This window comes from Mustela nivalis, assembly GCF_964662115.1.
Source record: "Mustela nivalis genome assembly, chromosome: 4".
NCBI classification, from domain to species: domain Eukaryota; kingdom Metazoa; phylum Chordata; class Mammalia; order Carnivora; family Mustelidae; genus Mustela; species Mustela nivalis.
The window spans coordinates 61,676,605-61,695,747 of NC_139023.1; the positions used below are offsets into that span (position 1 = coordinate 61,676,605).

General features: G+C 52.0%; 2 protein-coding genes across 3 annotated transcripts in view; one reads left to right on the forward strand and one right to left on the reverse strand.

The window, feature by feature from the left end:
• The window catches only part of NSG1 (neuronal vesicle trafficking associated 1), a 28,966-nt gene extending 26,637 nt beyond the window's left edge, over positions 1 to 2,329 (forward strand). The window contains exon 5 of the mRNA XM_082728541.1: positions 874 to 2,329. Coding sequence (XP_082584667.1) covers positions 874 to 1,077 — 204 coding nt within the window. The 3' untranslated portion in view covers positions 1,078 to 2,329. The remainder of the gene's footprint in view (positions 1 to 873) is intronic.
• A 610-nt stretch (positions 2,330 to 2,939) lies between these two features.
• The window catches only part of STX18 (syntaxin 18), a 117,859-nt gene continuing 101,655 nt past the window's right edge, over positions 2,940 to 19,143 (reverse strand). For both annotated transcript variants that reach the window (XM_082728539.1, XM_082728540.1), the window contains exons 7-11: positions 17,079 to 17,167; positions 8,268 to 8,326; positions 6,826 to 6,895; positions 4,224 to 4,304; positions 2,940 to 3,500 (exon numbers count right to left, since the gene is read on the reverse strand). In XM_082728539.1, coding sequence (XP_082584665.1) covers positions 3,405 to 3,500; positions 4,224 to 4,304; positions 6,826 to 6,895; positions 8,268 to 8,326; positions 17,079 to 17,167 — 395 coding nt within the window. In that variant the 3' untranslated portion in view covers positions 2,940 to 3,404. The remainder of the gene's footprint in view (positions 3,501 to 4,223; positions 4,305 to 6,825; positions 6,896 to 8,267; positions 8,327 to 17,078; positions 17,168 to 19,143) is intronic.

The window sequence follows — 19,143 nt, forward strand, 5'->3', positions numbered from 1 at the left end:
CTGGTGTTTTGGCATCCCCAGTGCCTGGCATGCTGGGCAGTCCACCCGTGGGAGAGCTGGTCCTCAGCCATGCCTGGTCACTTCACACTGACACTTCTGTGCCCAGCATCCTGGGAGAAGCATCCTGGGGGAGAGGGACCTTCATCATGAGAGGCTGCCACGTCTGAGTGCACAGGAGCTTTTCCACGACTGGGGTGGCAAGCATCAAGTGCTCAGCCCTGTGCCTCTGCTTTGGACGCCAGGCAACCGCCAGGACCTGGACCTGCCCGCTGGGGAGGCTTCTGGGTTCAGAGGACATTACAGTCTGTCCCCCAAGAGGAAGTTGTGCAGGCTGTGGTGTTTACCTGGTTCAGAAAGCACTTGGCAAGCTGTCAGGGATGAAGAGAAGGTCAGGAGGGGGAGAACAGCAGCGTGGGAGGCAAAAACCCCAGTCTGTTTTCTTCTGCCAGGGAGATGGCAGGTGGACCTCGAATCTACAGAAGATCTCAAGGAGCAGCCCCCCACCCCAATCTGCCTTTAGCTTTCAGAGACTGAGCAAGAGCTGGCCCCAGACCAGGGCGAGGCTCCTGGAGGGGGTTCCCCGGCTGCATCCCAGGGTGGCCCTGGGGTCTCCTGGCACCCACATCCACGGTGCAGCAGCCGTGGCTGGCCATCCTAGCAGTGGCCTGAGGTGCCCAGAGATGTCATCAAAGGTCCTGTCAGTGTCCACATGGTGCTTGCCCGGGGGAGGTGAATGGACACTTAGAGCAGCTGGGCTTCCCTCTCAGCCCTGGGAAGGTGCTCGGTAAACATCTGTGAGGTGTTACCTGGAGACACACACTGGCCTCCTCTCCAGCCTCGGTGCCCACGTCTCAGTGGCCTCTTGTTTTTCAGAACACGCAGTGCATTCCAGAAGGCTTGGAGAGCTACTATGCGGAGCAAGACTCCAGCGCCCGGGAGAAGTTTTACACCGTCATCAACCACTACAACCTGGCCAAGCAGAGCATCACGCGCTCGGTTTCCCCCTGGATGTCTGTTCTGTCGGAAGAGAAGCTGTCTGAGCAGGAGACCGAAGCCGCCGAGAAGTCCGCTCAGTGAGACGGGCAGGTTCCTTACAAGGTGTCACTTGAAGGTAACCAAGGGACTCGGAGGGACGTTTCATTAAATATAATTACCGATACTTTAGAGGTTACTCATTTATGGTGCAACTGCTTCTGTTTGCTGATGCTGCTTTGCAAATACAACTTGCTGCCGGCCACTCATGGGCATAAAACCAAGTGCATATCAGCGTTGCTTAAAGAGCTCTGACACCACTTTCCATGTTAAGGAATCTTCATTTAGTACTTTACTGGGACTTATTGGAAGCTATCAAAAAATAAATTTACACTGGATATGCAAGGGGTTTGGGTTCAAATAATGCATTTTGTGGAATTGATTTATTTTACATGCCCCACCCCCGCCCCCCTGCCCTCACCATTTGCAGTCCTTAGTCCACAGCCATATTCAGAGTGATCCCACGTTGCTAAGAGCAAGCTGTCCTTCAGAATTTCTTCCAGCCTTCAGTCAGGCAGCAACAGTGCCATTGCTGAGACGCACAGTAGTGAGAGGTATAGAGAAGGAAGGAAAACAGGACATCCGGGAGTGGATGTACCCCTTCTTTCCCTGTGCTCATCCCTATGTGTGCACGTGTCCCACTGCCGAACACTTGGGGTCTCTATCCCCCCCCCCCCCCCCCGCCCCACCGGCGTTGGCATCTTGGGTGGAGAGCACCGGGTTTCGCTCCAGTGCACGTGAGGCTGTGGAAAGAGTGGTCCCTGGGCTGCGGGCTCCAGGACTCTGTCCCCCCATAGGTAGTCCGTCTGCTCTGTGACGTGTTGAATAGGAACAAAACCGCTTTGATCTTTTGTTCTCTTTGGTTATGAATAAATTTGCACCAGTAGCCCTGTTAGCAAGTTGGTTTTCAAAACTTATTTGTGTTGGAAAAGTGAAAATGTAATTGCTGGGGAGCCAAGACTGACTTATTTTGTGAACCAGAACTCCTTTACTGTAGAAGCAGGCAGGAAAGGCTGAGAGGGGCTGGTGTGGCAACTTGCAAACCCAATGACGACATTTCAATTCACAATCTTTGTAAGAAAATGATGTTTCAACCTGAATCTTGACATTAAAGTATATGTTTACAAAATTGCCAGTTAGATAAGTATGTAAGACGATTAAATAGAAAAAAGACATTCACAGACATTTTCTTCCATGTTATTTGAATGTGTTGTTTCTGGTGGACATGTCAAACATTTCACTGTTTTTTAGTAGATCAAAAATAAATGACAACTAGTGCAAGACCTGTTGCAAACAAGCATGGTGATCACAGTCGACTCCATTACTGTTTCCAAAACCCGATTTTATTATCAAGGGTGTTCTGAAACCAGGGCTGTGGGCTTGGGGCTGGGAGTCAGGCAGGTAGCGAGCCTGAGCTGCGCATGCAGTAAAGGCTGCGAGGTCCCTTGGCGAGTGGGGACCACACGTCTGTGAGCGTGACCAGGCCATGTATGCGCACCGCTAAGGCAACACATTCCTTGGTACCATCTAGATGTTTTATTGGCTGTAAACTCACTCACAGGTAACTTCTGACACTTCCGCTCTGTGCAAACAAGGAACACAAGGAGCCCGCAGCTAGCTGCGCGACAGTCAGTATCGCACATGGGTATGGGGCCCCACGGACCACCAGCGAGCTTTCTGCACAGAAGTGGCTCCAGAAGTCTCGAGCTTCCCACTGCAAACTGGTGCTCCTGTTTCTTCAAGGGTCAGGCACACAGGTCGGGGAGCCGTAGGCCAGGTTCCAGCTCTGGACACAAGCTCCAGTGCCCCCCCACCCCCTGAGTGCCCAGAGTCTGTCCCCACCCTTCTTCCCCACCCAGCAGGCAGGTGTCCGCTGCACTTCTGTGACCCACTGGCAGGACACGAAGTAGCTCTAGGTGCATTTATTACATTAACAGAACAATGGTTTGCTTCTAGAATATAGTGAGGCTATCACAGGGCTCAGGCAGAGAAGAAGCCACAGGAAACAAAGAAATGATCATTGTGAGAAGTTACCAACCGGCACTTCTCCCCGAAGCCACTGGAAGGGCAAGGCAGGAGCCTCCCTGAGCCCCGGGCCTCCAGCTGTAGGTGCAGCCAGTGAGCCCCCTCACCCCCACCTCACCCACCTCAAGTCAGGATTGCTGCTATATAGGCCACGTTCCACTCGTGTTATTTTCTCTTTCCGCTACCAAATGGGCTTAAAACCACAGGCCTGGGTGTTCCTTCTGTGAGAGTGTGCCTCTGTCCCAGCCCCCTCCCCCCTGAACGGCGCAGTGATGAAATCTCACAGTTCTGCTCCGATCCCGGCAACCCTTGACCACGCGCCATCCGCCAGGAGCAGCCAGGACAGGCTAGCTGTCATACCAGTCCAGGAAGAGCAGGGAGAAGGAGCACATCACCAGGAAGAAGAGGACCCACACTCGGAAGCCAGCGTTGTTTTTAATGGCCTGGGAGGGGTGGGGAGGAGCACAGGGATTTGCGTCACAGGGGATCCTGGTTTCAAAGCCCTCCAGCACTCCACCTGTCTGCACACTACCCCTCCACTGGGTGGGAGCAGTGTATTGCTGGAGCCTATGCTGGCTGTAATTATTAGGCAAAACCACAGAGTGGGTCTAGAATCTGTAGGCAAACAGGTATTTCCCTGTTTCTCCCAGGAAACACCCAGAAACGGTCCATGTGTGTCCCAGAGTTAAAACTACACGCACAGACCAAGTGCACCGACCATGACTGGCCAGGCCGCGGCCCCCGGGAGTACAGTGCCAGTGGTGGCCCCATGTCAACCCAGCCTGAGCACCGTACCCAGAGGACAGAGTCCACCGTGGTGGCCCCAAAAAACAGGAACCAAGGCTCTGGCCCTTGGGGTAGGGAGCGGTTTCAAAAAGCTTCTCCAGTGGAGCCCACCCCTGGCTTTAAGGAGCTGGTCCAGCCCTTGCCAAGAGTGACCTCATATGCCTCTCACTGTTCCTTTGGAGGGCCGTGAGTCATGTCTCTTGGTAATAGCGGGGGCCCAGGGTTTGGTGGGGATGGAGATGAGGCTGTGTGGTGCCATCAGGTGAGCCCTGGGGGCTGGGCCCCAGCAAGGCACTCAGGCAGCCATGCCAGCAAGATGGCGGCTGCTGCCGAGACGTGGTGCCACACAGGGGAGACCTGGGGGGCCCAAGAGTACTCACCTCTCTGATGTCTTCATTACCCTCCTTGATATTCTCAGTTGCTCCGACAACTAACTGGTGAATGCTGTCAATCTCGGCTTCCTGTGGAAGGACAGTGACAGGTGACCAAAACACGCTCTCTTTCCCTAAGTGTTCAGACATCAGAAGCCAGCAGCTGCCACTTAGGGAGGAATGGGACTTTACACACATGAGCCTACGAGTCCTCACAGTGCCCCGAGGGGTAGCAGCAGCCCCATTTTACAAAAGGGAAACTTAGGATTCAGAGAAGTTTAGTAACTTGCCCGAAGTCACACAGCAAGCATGTGGCAGGACCAGAACTGGAACCCAGTGCCTGTGCCCCATGTATCCCCAGCTGCCACCTGCTGTCCCTCTTGCTGGTCAAGAAGGGACAAACATGAGAGCTGCCTACTACACAGTAGCCACGAAAAGCCAGGGGCTTTTCTTCCACTCTTTCCTCTACTCTTTGGACGTCCAGAGACAAATGCCTCCAAATGCATATGCTTTAAAACACGTTAGCTCCTTGGGGCACCTGGGTGGCTCAGTGGGTTAAAGCCTCTGCCTTCAGCTCAGGTCATGATCTCAGGGTCCTGGGATCGAGCCCCACATTGGGCTCTCTGCTCAGCAGGGAGCCTGCTTCCTCCTTTCTCTCTGCCTGCCTCTCTGTCTACTTGCGATCTCTGTCAAATAAATAAATAAATAATCTTTAAAAAAAAAATTACAAAACAAACAATACAAAAAAAATCCCACGTCAGCTCCAGGAAAGTGCTTTGTGCTTCACCATTCTGTGTCTCTCTTAGAAAAGGAAAGAAGTGTGCCTGGGTGGCTCAGTGGGTTAAGCCGCTGCCTTCGGCTCAGGTCATGATCTCGGGGTCCTGGGATCGAGTCCCGCATCGGGCTCTCTGCTCAGCAGGGAGCCTGCTTCCCTCTCTCTCTCTCTCTCTCTGCCTGCCTCTCCGACTACTTGTGATTTCTCTCTGTCAAATAAATAAATAAAATCTTAAAAAAAAAATTAAAAAAAAAAAAAAAAGAAAGAAAAGGAAAGAAAACAAAACACAAAACTAAGGCACCTGGGTAGCTCAGTCAGTTAAACCTCTGCCTTCCATTCAACTCATGGTTCCAGGGTCCTGGGATGGAGCTCCATGTCCCACTCCGTGCTCAGCGGGAGCCTGCTTCTCCCTCTCCTCCCTGGTTGTGCTTGCTCTTGCTATCTGTCATTATCTCTCTTTCTCTCAAGTAAATAAATAAAACCTTTAAAAAAAAGGGGGATCTGGGGCACCTGGGTGGCTCAGTGGGTTGGGCCTCTGCCTTTGGCTCAGGTCATGGTCTTTGGGTCCTGGGATCGAGCCCGGTGTCGGGCTCTCTGCTCAGAGGGGAGCCTGTTTGCCCTCCTCTCTGCCTGCCTCTCTACCTGCTTGTGATCTCTGTCAAATAAATAAAATCTTTAAAAAAAAAAAAGGGAGAAGTTAAAATGTACAAACATTAGCTCCCATGTACTAACAGGCTGCCATGAGCCAGGCATGTGTACCTCTATACCAGCTCTAAGGGTGACACAGGGGACACCTGCTCCGCTCTGTGGAGGGTGGCATAGCTCAGGGCACCCTGGGTTGGAGCCAGTCTGTCTGACCCTCCCTGACCTCTGAGCTCTCCTCCCACACTGAGATGCCTCTAGAAACAAGGCGTGTGCTCTGACAGGGACAGCTGACTTCACTTTTGTATGTATCAGGAGGCTTCTATGTGAAGGTTAGCATACAGACGCCTGAAGAGTTCCTTCAGCGGGCTGATTAAAAGGACAGCTCTTATGAACCTGAACTTCCAAACTGTTAGGCTTCATGTACCTAATTTACAATGACTCGACTCTGGCTGTGAGGTTCAGGACAGGTTTTGGGAGTAGGGTATCTTAAGCCAATGAGCCCAGTTTCCTACAATGGAGCAAAGTGATTTTGTCTTTGAAACTCTTCCATGGTCTGTGGGTATTATAAACAAAAGGACAAACCGATCAGGTCTCTAATAGCTTTGCGTTACTGGCTGGAGAAATTTCAGCAGGGGAGGCAGGTACACATAACATAAAATCCTCTTAGAAGAATGATCCTATTTGCTGTGTGGATGTGACACCTGAGGGCACAGACCTGGTACTCGGAGAGGGCCAAGTCTGGGCTCTCGGAAAGGCCGACTCAGAAGCTACTTCCCCAGCAGGTGCTGTGCTGGGGGCTTTCTGGGGGCCCACCTCTGAGACTTACAGCAGCCCTGCAAGGGTCACAGCCCTGCAGAGCCAGCGGGCCGGCCTGGTTCCCTGAGGGCATGAGAACGAAGAGCGACCTGACTCCTGCCACCTTCGTGTGCTCCCCCAAACAGCCTGGCTGGGCCCTCAGTTGGGTCTGGACCACCTGAGAGCAGAGATGTCCCTGCCATGCACAGAGGCTGCACCAGGGGGACAGAAGGCCTTCCCCTGAGGAGCCCTCTGAGCACCCATGGGCCGCGTGCACAGGGCTCTGGGTGCTCGGGTGCAGAGACCAGGCCAGCTCAAAAGGAACGGCTGGACTTCACAGTACATTCATTCTTTGAAGCTAACACTTTGAACAACGATTTTTTTTTTCTTTCTTACCTGCTGTAAAACCTTCTCTGTGAATATCTCCTGGAGTCTGGAGATTTCAACCACTCTCCCTTCGATTTGCCTTCATTTGGGGGGAATGAAAAAAAAGAGGTTACAGACAACCATTAATACTTGGTAGTTCTAACAAGAATGCTATGCATTTCTAAAGGGATTGTCTAAGTGAGAATTGGAGGGGACACCACCACAGCCTCCAGAGAGGGAAAGGGACAGCGTGTCATCCGTGAGAGAGGGACGGGGCACCGTGTCAAGCTTGGGGGAGGAGACAGACGTTTTACTTCTCGTCTCTCCTCTTAAGTCTCCCAGTTTGGAGGGTATTGTGCCATTTGGAACCACGTCCTCCCCCGGAAGCTGACCCGCAGGGCCCTGGCGTGGAGTCCATGCCCCGGTTACAAAAGGCAGTCTTCTAGAAGGCCTGTACCCAGCCTAGTAACCACAATAGCACCAGAATGTGCTGACAACTCAACTTTGTTACTGCTCAGTAGGTTGAGGGAGAGTCTTTCTGCCACTCTAACCAACTTCCTGTTGAAAGGAAAAACTCTGATTCCGTCTGAAAAATCTATCTGGGTTCAGCAACCAAGTGTCTGGGCTTCCTGTTCAGGGGCAGCAAGGGTGTCCCAGGGGTGGCCTGGGGGCTCGAGCAGGCCTAGAAATGAGGATGAGCTCCCAGCCCAAGAGGCCTGCTGTGTAAGGGCAAGAGGCCGCCAATCATCCCAGGGCTTCGAGGTGTGGGAAGGGAGAGCGAGGTGCACAGGGGCAGGGGTGGTGAGGGTGGAGTGTCAGAACAAGGACCAGGAGGCCCACGGAAGACAGACAAAGGCTACAGAAGAGCACAGGCCGGGTGCTGTCAGAGGGAAACACCTGCATGCGGAGTCCCCAGGGCTGTGTGGGTACAGTGCCGGGAGGCATTTTCTCTTGGGATGAGCCCACAGAGCAGCAGGGCTTCCCATTCAGATGCTTCAAACATTCTTGGGGGAACAGGCCCCAAATGCTTCCCCTGAGGACCAGCCAGCGATGGTTCACATGGGCAAACACAGCCACTTGCCTTTGGTGCCGCCGACCCCGGTGCTGAGGGAGCACACAGACCCTGGCAGAGCCAAGTGCAGGAGGCTGCCTCTGGTTGGTGGTTCATCACAAGGCCCTCATCTCACTGGGAGTCATGAGGCGCAAACAACCCCCATGAGCCCCCCCTCCACAGTATTTGGTGCAATCTGCTTGAGGTCACTGGGAACAGCATGAAAGGGGTGACGAAAGGGGGGCCCACAAGGTGACGGAAATCAGTAAAGTTGGGCACCCGCCTTCACTTCCAAATGGCTTGGGGGGGGGTGCATGTGGCCAGGGCCACAAGCGGACACCATGGCACGAAAGTGAATTTATTCCCCATTTCTGGGAAAGCTATCACGGAGGCCAGCAGCCCGGAGAAACCACATACACACCTCACTTCATCGAACAGGCTATTCATTTCACCAATGAGGCGCTGGTTTTCTTGTTCAAACTGTGAGGAAACAAACACATGAAGGGTGATGTCATACCCAACACAGCCAGAGGCAAATGTCTAGCAAGGCCTCTGCACAGAAATCTTTGATCTGCTCTCTAAGGATCGCCACCGAGTCCCTCCTTCCAGCATCAGCATGACAACATCCCTGCGGCTGGACTTGTCCCCGCCTGCAAGCCGCTCTGATGCCCACGAAGGTGAGCCTGGAGGCACGGTTGGGGTGGGGGGTGGGGAGAAGCTGTCATCCCTCCCCCTGCTCTCCTCTGGCTCCCACAGGCCTGTGCTGTCTGCCGCTGGGTCCACCTGTTTTAAGTGGAGTGGTGAGGTCCAGCAGCTTAGCTGAGAGCAGGGCAGTGTGATTTCAGAGCTGTGCTTGGCCAACCCCATGACCAGAACACAGGCCCAGGAGCCAGAGGAGCCGTGTTCCCAGGGCTCAGGCTAGCAATCAGGCTTCAGGATGCAGTTCGGGTAAGGATGCTGCCCTAACACGTGGGAACTCGTTGACTCTGTGAAGCAGACAGCTCTCCCCAGCCTTTCTTGCCAGCTGGACTCTGGCCCAACAAAGGACAGTGTGTCTGAAGCTTCGCCATGGTGTGGGGCCAGCTGATCTCCTCCCCCTCACCTACAGGACCACGCACTCCGCCTTCCCATGATCACTCAACCCTGGGGCAGGGTTCCCACAGACCCAGCCCAAAGGCCACCTTCTCCGTGACCTATCCCGGGCCCCCAGGCTTGAAGCTAGTTCTCAATTTTCTAACCTTGGCCTAGTACCTTCCGAACATCTCTTAGCATATTTCAGGCCTTGTCAGAAGCTGTGCACATCCCCAACTCCCTGTGGGACTGTGAGCTGCCTGAGGGTGGGACCGGAGTCAAACCCAACTCTGAAAAGGCCACACACCCATTCTTCCTTTCACATCTGTTAAAGCTGCAGCTGCATCCACAGAAACTTTCCGAGGATCTGTCTGTGGCAGGCGCTGCGCAGGGAACAAGTGGAAGCAAACTCTCGCCATCCAGAGGCTTTGCCATTTGACTGAAGATCCCGCTACCCCTTGCTCCTGCAGGGACTCACAGTCTCCCGGCCACGCCATCCGGCTCCCACTTCACAGTTTCCCTGCCACTCCTTCCGGCTTCCCTCACAGGAAGGGAAGCAGCTGTGCTCGCTCACCCCTGTACCTGCCCAGGCTGTTGCCTTTGCTACACCTCCTCCCCTCTCCCTGGGTTTCCCTGTCCTCCCTGTGCCTTGCTTACTCCCACTCACTGGAGACACGGGTTGGTGGGGGTGGGGTAACTTCCACGGGTAGGGTCTCTTAACAGTCCTCCACTCGTCCCTCCAGCCCTCCACGCGGGTGTCCTCTGTCCCATCTGCCACACCCTTGCTGCACCCATTCTTTGCCTGGCACCTAAGCTCTGTCCTCATCATCTTTCAGTCTCTTCTCGTCTCCCTCCCACTCCTTGAGGGGTCAAAGTGAACTAAGATGCCAGTCACGTCACGTGGCAGCACACCAGCCCTGTCCCTGGCACACTGGCCTGCAGATCAGTGCAGAGGTGTGGCCTTCTCCTGTGGCCCGCTGCCCCCCACCTCTGCACAGACTGGCGGAGAGCTTGTTAGGCACCTTCCTAGTGACCAGGCACCTGAGGCAGAATGAATCACCTTCCTCAACCTCTTATCAAAAGCTCCTCTGCACTTGGCCCATCAGCTGCACTTGTTGCCCCTGTTCTGGCGTCTTCCCTCCTGGGGCGGGGGCTTCTTCTCTGGCCTCTCAGCGCAGGGCAGGGCCTGACACATTCCATGGCACTGGTCCCCAGCCCCACTGCTTGTTCGAACACCAAGACACCTTTGCTCTACCCCAGACCCACTGGGTCAGAAGACCAGGGACGCAGGGGGCTGGCTCAGCTTGTAGAAAGGGAGAAGTGCTGGGGAAGCACATGCAGGGCCGCCCTAACGCCCCTGGCAGGCTGCCTTGTTGGCTGCTGACAATGCACCCAGATGGCCCTTCTCCTTATGCATGCAGCCGGTTATTTACAGGAATAGAAACTTCATTTCTGACTTTGAAAGTATCAACTCAGTTAACGGTCAACAGTTAATGAGGAAAAAATACAATTACTTCGGCCTGTAGGAGCTAATTTATTTTCAATAATTCTCCCAGGTACTACTTAGGGTTTTTATTTTTTGCTGGTGGCATTTTCTTATTTTTCTAAACGCAAAATATGGCCCTGTCCTTTTAAACCCTCAGCCCTTTTATGCTTTTTAAACTGTTCCTAAGCAAGATTAACTAGGGGTTTGAGATGGTTTATTACGGGAATGTCCCCTGGGAACAAAGCTCTCTCTTCTACCCCAACTCCAGGGCACGTGGCCCCTGCTGCACATCCTTCTAGGCCTCCAGGTAACTATTACCTCTGAAAGACTCCTGCCAGCCCTGCTCAGAAGTGGGACCAGATTCTGGCTCTCATTTCCTTTCAAGCCTTGGGTTCTTAAGGGCACTGGCAAGCATCCAGTCCCTGGAGGAAGTGGGAGAAACTAATGCCTCAAGGGATCAAGCAGCAATAGCGCTGAGGAGAGAGGTTCGCCGAGGCCAAGACCTTCATGGAAAGCGGCCTCCACTGGGGGTGGAAGTTACAATGACAGTGTGTTTTCCAAAACAACAAAACCTCTTTCCCACAGCCAAGTGCAAGGTGGTCAGTTCATGAGACCTGGTGGGTCTCGCTCGGGCAGATCAGGCAGTGGCCAGGCCGCTGACAACATTCCTTGCACCAGATCTCAGGGTAGTTTCCAAAGCTGTCTCAGTGGCAAACCCATACACCTCTCCTCTCATCTGCTGAGTAAGACAGGGAGTGGCAAATGCTGGCCGGCAGGGGCTGGTTGGGGACATGCCTGGGACTTCAGTGAGCCAGCCCCTACAGCCTCGTGGCAACTCCTAGATGACCCTGGACTGGTCACTGGCTTCTGTTGGGCCTGTCATGTGACCAGGCCTCTTCGTCAAGAGAGGTGGTGATGAAGCCGAGGGTGGGGAAGGAGGGCTCCTTTACTTTCTAAGCTGGACACCCTTGGGCAGCTAACTCTCCTGTGCTGTCTTCATCACTAAAACGGGATGCTAACACGACTTAGTTAGCAGTTCTTTAACCCACTGAGCCACCCAGGTGCCCTAGTTAGCAGTTCTTAAGAGGAAGATGTGTGAATACATGTAAGTGGCTTACAAAGCGCATGGCTCACAGGAAGCTCTCACTGAGTGCAAGTTATTATTATTTAATTTCTCTGGAAGTGAGATTCCAGATCTGCAAAATGAGTCATGAAATGCTCTGAAGGCCCCTTCCACCTCTCTGGTTTCAAACTTTAGAGAGGTCATCTCACTTGCTCCAGCATGAGAAACACTTACGCCACAGTCATTGGGGCTCCCTGGCAGCTGCTGGCATCTGTCCCCCAGGAGGATGGGGACTTCACAAGGAGCGGTACCTAGCAAGGCCTGGGCTCCATGGTCAGCACCAAGGACAGGGGTACCTATAGGCCCTGGGAAGGCAAATTCCCCTGGGGGTCTAAGATACGTGTCACCCATCTCTGTGAGGCACTGGAGAGGGGGATGTGAGGCCTACATGATGCGTAAGGTGGACAAGGAGGGCCCGAGAGGCATGACAGCAGCCAGACTTTGTGGGCCTCCTGCCATGGCTCTTTCCACTCCATCTTGTTTGGTCTCACACCAAAATGCAGCGTCTGCTCTCAGCACAGACCAACGCCCCCAGCAACCTCCCCCAACCCCTCAACCACTGTGGAAGGCACCACATTTAAAGGTTAGGAATGGGAGCTCTCCATGAAATGGGGCCAGCAACAGAACCTACCACACGGGGGGCACACACTAATGAACGCTCAAGTACCTGGCATGTGGTGTGTGTTACATGCGTGTTAGGCACTATTATTTAACCGCTTGACTCCATTCAGAAGTCAGTTAGACTTCCAAATAGGGGGCCCCAAAAGGGTTTATAATCTGGTTTAAAGGCTACAAAGCCACATTGTGAATACATTGTTACAGAAATCCTTTTCTAATCTAATCCTCTTTACTATAGTTTTAAGAAAATCACTCCTACAAAGGCCTTTGAGTATAAGACGAGGTCAGAAGAGGTTATCTGCATTGCAAAGAGGCAAGAGCAGCAAACTGAACAGAGACTGTGAACCCACAGGGGTTGGAACCCACAGGGACTCAGCCCAGAAAGCACTCTATCCCCTTCGCCCAGGACCTCTCAGGGGTCTTCCAGATAGGATTTCTTTGTGCCAAACAGCTTCATACTCATGGCTCTGTGACTCTCACCTCCACCCCTACGTCTGCCCCTGTGAACCCGAAACCTCCCCAAGGTGTGGACTTCAGCTCTCAGCCGTGTAGTGCCCAGATTCTACCAACAACTCTCACCAGGAGGGCAGCCACAGATCACAAGCCCTGCCAACCAGGCACCTGGTGCTTCCAGGGGCTAGCACAGGGAGCAGGGGCTAGGGACACCTTTCATACAGATTTGAGAACAGAAGTCACACGCACGTCTTTAAAAATCATGCTGAGGAATATATCAATTAATGCAGGTGGTTTCACTTGAAGCAAGAAGAATGAATGCAGCCTTAGAAAAGGAGGTATTTTCTCTAAGTAACATCAGAAAACAATTTGGTTTCACTCAGCCTGACCACAAAACATCTGCTTGTATTAACTCAAACGTTAATATACCTGCATCATGGGTTATAAATGGAAATTTACTGTGCAAACCATATAACACTCTGCAACCATTTTGGAACATGTAACAACTGCTCCTATGGGTGAAATAATGAATTAAATTGGTATTATAGGGCTTAATTCACTATTTTACCCTGAGGAAAAATTCCAAAACAGTGATTATGAATTATGACCACAATTTGCTACAACACTTGCCAATTTAAAACCAATAGTGCCCTGCTTCTTTTCATGTTCAGGGTTGAGTGTATTAAGTAAGATTTGGGTTGGCCAGACTGTAAGACACAGAACTTGGCCATCACTCCCAATTAAGGGAGAGGTTAAGTGAGCATTAAATAGGCAGCCCTCAAAGTTCTGAGTGTCTACCTCCTTCTGCCCAATCCACTTGCAGGAGCTCCGAACAAATTAGGGAGGTCTTGCTGGTTCCGATGGCTTCAGTCACTGATCCTGGGATCAGATTGGGAACGGTTGGTAGCACGTTTATAGACAGGGACTCAGGACCCAACAAGGAAGTGGAAGGATGGGGCACCAGCAGTCATTGAGTACAGAAAAGCCTAATGTTGGGACCCTTTGCTCTTCCTCTGCATTGTCTACATCCCCTTCTGGAGAGGCACAGTGAACGCAGGTGTGCCCTGGAGCCAACACGAGCAGAGCAGCTCCCATGGACCCTGCATGCTGCCAGGTACTCTGAATTCCCAGCAATTCTGTGGGGTGGTGGTTCTTGCCACACTCAAGTCCAGTGAGGCAAATCTTCTTGGCCCAAATTACACCAACAGACAGTGATATAAAGAGGATTTGTAACAGACTCTATCGAGTCCCTGAGCCCACGCACTTTTGTCATCTCTTGCTGGGATAGGGCATCAGTGGATTACAGATGTCCTTGCTACCAGCCTTTCTCTGGCCCATCCCAGCATGCTTTTAGAGGCTTCTAAGGGTCAGGCATCAGCAAAGGTTAACAAACTTCTGCTGCTCACCACCTCCTACAGGAGAAAGGCAAACTTCTGACTCTTACTCAAGCTACTTCATTTATGAAGTGTATAAAAGGGAAAAAAATAAAAAAACCCAAACCTAACAGAAGGTAAATTCTGCCGGCGTACAAATCATTCAAGGGACAGAACTCTGCGTATTTTTTCTCCAGCAAAGAAATGCGGGTCCTGTTACATTATTTGGGGGAACGTGAGATCATTACTTTCATTAATAAAATTCTGTACAAACTGAAGAGAAACTGAGATTTTAAGAAACTTCTGCCGTCATTTGGTTATAGGAGAAGGGAGTATGGTCTGACCGTCCTTCGCGTCCACAGGCCGGCTTCTGCACCTCAGCCTTCCTCCCTGTGGAGGCCCCAAGGCACTGTCCTTTGCCTTGCTCCCTCTCCCCGGGACGCACTGCTTCAAACATCAGCAGTAGGATGTCTCCCGCATTCACATCTCTAGCCTGAGCCTCCACTCCTACTGCCCACCAGACATTTCCCACGGATGTCCCAGAGGGTGTCTAAAATGGAATTTGGCATCCCCTGCCCTGCCCAGCCTGCTCTCCCTTCTAACTGCCAGCATCGTTTCTCCAAGTCGGAAAGCTCCAGGCTCCTCCTCCCAGTCCAGCTTAGTCCCCCAGCACCTTTCTCATTCCTGCCTCCACAGCTGTGCCCGGACGCACCTCTCGTTGCCTCCTGACTAACTAGAATCCACACCACAGTCCCTCCCCAGCCACCCTCCATACTCAAGGCTTCCGGCTGCCACATCTGCAGGGCCTGGGGACCACGGAGCACCTACTCAGAGGGTGCACTCTGGAACACCGGAGAATCTAGAGGAAGGCAGGGGCTTGGCAAAGCCACTTGAAGTTGTTGACTTAGTCCCTTAACTCAGAATCACTTTTGCCTGTAAAGAACAAAGATAGCTCTGCTTGGTATTCCAAAGCAAATACCATAGGCTCTGAGGGAACACCCCAAAGCAAGTCCTAGGAAAGTCATAGCCAGTAGTACTATCACTGGGATCAGTTCTATGCTTCTAAGCTGACAATTTTAAAGAGGAAACCAGTTGTCTGGGAGAGAGGGGTGGTAAATGTTTGTGAAACCAGATTGTGTATAAAATACATATGAATCGGGGCGTCTGGGTGACTCAGTGGGTTAAAGCCTCTACCTTCGGCCGTATCATGATCCCAGGGTTCTGGGATCAAGCCCCACATCAGGCTCTGTGCTCCCCACCCCCCCACCCCCGTCTGCCTCTCTGCTTGCTTGTGATCTTTGTCTGTCAAATAAATAAATAAAATCTTAAAAAAAAAAATACGTATGAAATTCCACTGAGCTCCAGCTGCCACGTGCATCACCCTCACTCAGTGCTCTCTGCACATGTGCCTCAGTGACCTGAGAGCCTGCGCACAGGCCAGTCTCTTCTACCCTGAGCAGCAGACAGCTGGCTGCCAGGGAAAGGTGGGGGAACTCGTGAGCACTTGCTGCATGCCTGGCACCATGACACACAACCCTCCCAGGCAGCTCGCTCAGTCATCAGCCCCACCGTGGGTCAGTCCTTTATTCAGCCTTGGAGAAGAAACAGCAAGTCTGGAGTGCAAGAAGATTCTGAGCCAGTGCTCTTCCCCGGCAGCTGCTATCCTAGGGAGTGGACCCGTGCACCGGGCCACCCTCACGGGGCCCAGGCTGCAGACCCGTGTGTGTACCACTGCTCAGTGGAGCCTGACTCAGTGGAGGACGTCTCCTCTGCCAGGCTGCCCATGTCAGCTTGCCACACAAGAGAACATACGTAGAAGGCTCGGCATAGAGGGGGCATTCATAAGTACACATAATAGCAGTATTAACTTAGAGTTAGAATGTTTTAGTAATGCATACTGATGATCCTACTCATCAAAAGCACTCATCATTAGAACACTGTTCTAGGCTCTAGGAACATGGCCACGAAAGCAGATAAGCTCCTGCTCTCGAGGCCCTTGTATTCTAGTGGAGGGATGAGGGAATAAAATGGGGTACAGGGAAGAGGGGCTGGGGGCCACTGCAGGTTGGGTGGTTGGGAAGGCCTCTCTGAGGATCTAAGAGTTGAGACCTGCAAGCTATGAAGACAACAGCGAGGAGAAGGAGCCTGGCAACACAGATGCCTCAGTCCACGAGGCTCAAGGCTGGGATGAGACCGGATCCCTCTCTTACTTGACACAGCTTTGCCTCAGAGCTCTACTCCCTCTCTCTTCTGGAAAAGGAGAAAGGTTAGAAATCTGGGGATGGAGGGTTAGTAAGCTCTTCCACTTATTACCAGGACCTTGGGCCAGACACTACTGCTTTTTGCCCAAGTGAACAGGAGACGCTGCTGTGCCCCCACCTGAGCGTGACTAGTGACCGGGTCACAGAGATGATGATACCAGTGAAGTTCCGTCCCCCCTCAACCTCTGCACAAGTTAAGGTGTTGTCATTTGTCAGATAGAGTCACTCAAAGTGTGCCTGTGGGAGGTGGGTTCCCCGCTCCGCAGGTGGAGGACAGTAATACGCCAGGGCCACTCTAGGGAACACTGCTCCTTGCCCCAGGAAAACGGACCCATTCAGCTTTGTCATGCCAACGTCTGCACGAAGTGTACACAGACACTGTTGTAAACGAGCTGGCAGGGGCCTGTGCCAGACCTATCAGTTTCCTTTTGAAACTCACCCAGAGAGGACAACAACTGGCAACTAGACTCGGCGGTTCCAGTGTTGCTCTTCATTTATCAGTCATCACTTCTGCTTTCTCCACATTAGCACAACACCGGCAATGCAAACAATTAAAAAGCACCCCAGCAGTAATTATAAAAGACCCATTTAGTCTGGAGAACTCTTTTACTGCAGCTGAAAATAAATCTATTATTAGTAAAATTATTCCAAGGCAATTTCTTCTTTAATTATGCTACTGCAAATTTAAAACTTATGAAAAGCGTATTAAGAATCAGATGGAAAAGTTGTATCTAAAATATTTATTTATAACTTTGAAAACCTGATATAACAGTCAAAGCAAGGGAATTTAGGATGACCTCCTAACTAACACCAGTTAGCAACACCTGACTGGGCAGAAAAACCTTACCATTTGTATTTCTTCTGGGGATAATTCATCGTCACCTTTGCCCTCTCCCCAGGTGCCCAGTTCAGGTTGTGATTTGGCTGGAACCTTTTCTGTTAAAAGAAGAAGAAGAGGAATGAGGAGGTGGAGGAGGAAGAGGAGGAGGAAGAGGAGGGGAAGAGGAAGGAGAAGGAGGAGAAAAGCCGAAGGCAAAATAATTCATTTTAGAAGAGGAGGACTTGGGATGCAGGCACATTGTGAACATGGGATGGAACAGGATCCTATGGCTTGTTCCACATCCGGTTACTGAGGCACCACACCACGGTTCCCCTACCACACTTCGATGTGTGTGTGCATGTGCGTGTGTGCACGTGCGTGGGTGGAGTAGGCACCTCACACAGTGTCAGTGCCACGGTGAATTCAGCGAGGTTGCAAACCAAAGGGACAGTCTCCAGAACCAGTCTTCAAGTGTATTTTTACCTCGAAACACAAATACACACTCACACGCTGCCTTTGCTTTCTAGATACTGCCAAATATATGGGTTTTCTCATTCATGAAGATCGAGGAAATGACATACTGCTCCCTAACCCTATTCCTCTCCCAGAAGTAACCAGTGTCAGCACTCTGAGGCGGCCTCAGACCGGACCTGGCGTGTTCACATACACACGGGGATGCAAGCCCTTGCTTCCCCCACACTTCAGTCTGGAAATAACATGGGGTTTTGGGGGGGGGGGCTGCTTCCTGTCTAGCATACTGTTCTGAAACAGTGTTGCTGTTTCTGACTTCCCCGTATCTCAGGAGACTATCCTACCTCAGTCACCTAGATCTGGTTCCCTCTTTCAAAGTGCCACGCAGCGGTCTGCTGTAAGGACACGAGGCTCCTTGCAGAGCTGCACCGCTGCAGAGGAACCTCAGTTACCTGGATTTCCCGCTGCCGTAATGGCACTGTGTGCCCGTCCATCCTTTGAGCCTCTCTGGTGTACTCCAGGATAGACGTTGAACACCAACTCCTAAGTGGAGGTGTAGGAACGTTCCAGAGAACTTTTTGACCACAATCACACAAAGGGGGGATGGAAGCATTCTGAAGTGAACCAACTGCTCAGACTCCTAGGAAGGGCCGTACCACCCAGGACCACGCTAGAGAGGCCTGCCTGGCTTGAAGGGGGCTGCGGAGGGAACAGGGGAATGGACGGAAGGGATCTGCCCCTGGTAGACTCTGTAACGGGGTCTCTCTTTCTAAAGGCTGATGTTGCATCTGGTGTCTCAATGCTGCCTCTAGGCTTGTCAGGGGCTGCCAAGTACCACTTCTTTTTCTTTTCTTCCTCAACCTCAGGAAATTTCCCAGAGCTGAGCTCAGCCCCATGAGATGGGCACCAGTCCAGAGTTTCTGTTTTGAGACTGATAAGGGAACAGAACATATGACAGCACCGATTCAGAGAAAGCAGTTTAGGCCAACCCCGTATACAAGGTATCACTCCAGACACATTATCACAAAAAACCTCCATGTCATCTAGAACATGGCTTAAGTTTAGAATAAACGGTGGTTTTGCTAGACCTGTATTTATAAAAGACATATTTATATCTCACATATAATAAATATACATGCAAATATAATAAACATATAACTGATATATAAAAGAGAGACTGAAGGCACCTGTAGGAACTAGGGGGCTGTGTTTCTGAGCGGAATCTTCAGGCAGCAAACTTCACACTTCGAACTCCCCCCACCTCCACCTCTAGAGCCCTCTGTTTCCTATATGACCTCATTATGGTATCCACGTCAAGCTTTTACTCTGATGTCAAGGGTAAGAATACCAAAATTAGAAACACAGGAACATTATTCACATCAGCTCCAAGGATTAATGGATTCTGAGCTGGAACGCACAGTCTGGTAAGAGGATGTGTGCAGGCTGCAGGCTGCTGACCTTGGAGTGGTTGGGAGCCACCCCGGCCTGCCACCCCGGCAACAATCAGTGGGGAGCACAGCCCTCTTCCCGCCACCCTCTACACAGCCCTCCCTTGGCCCAGCACCAGGCCCCATGTGCAGGCCCTCTGCCTGGCCAGGCCCCACCTGCCTTGACCGCTGGA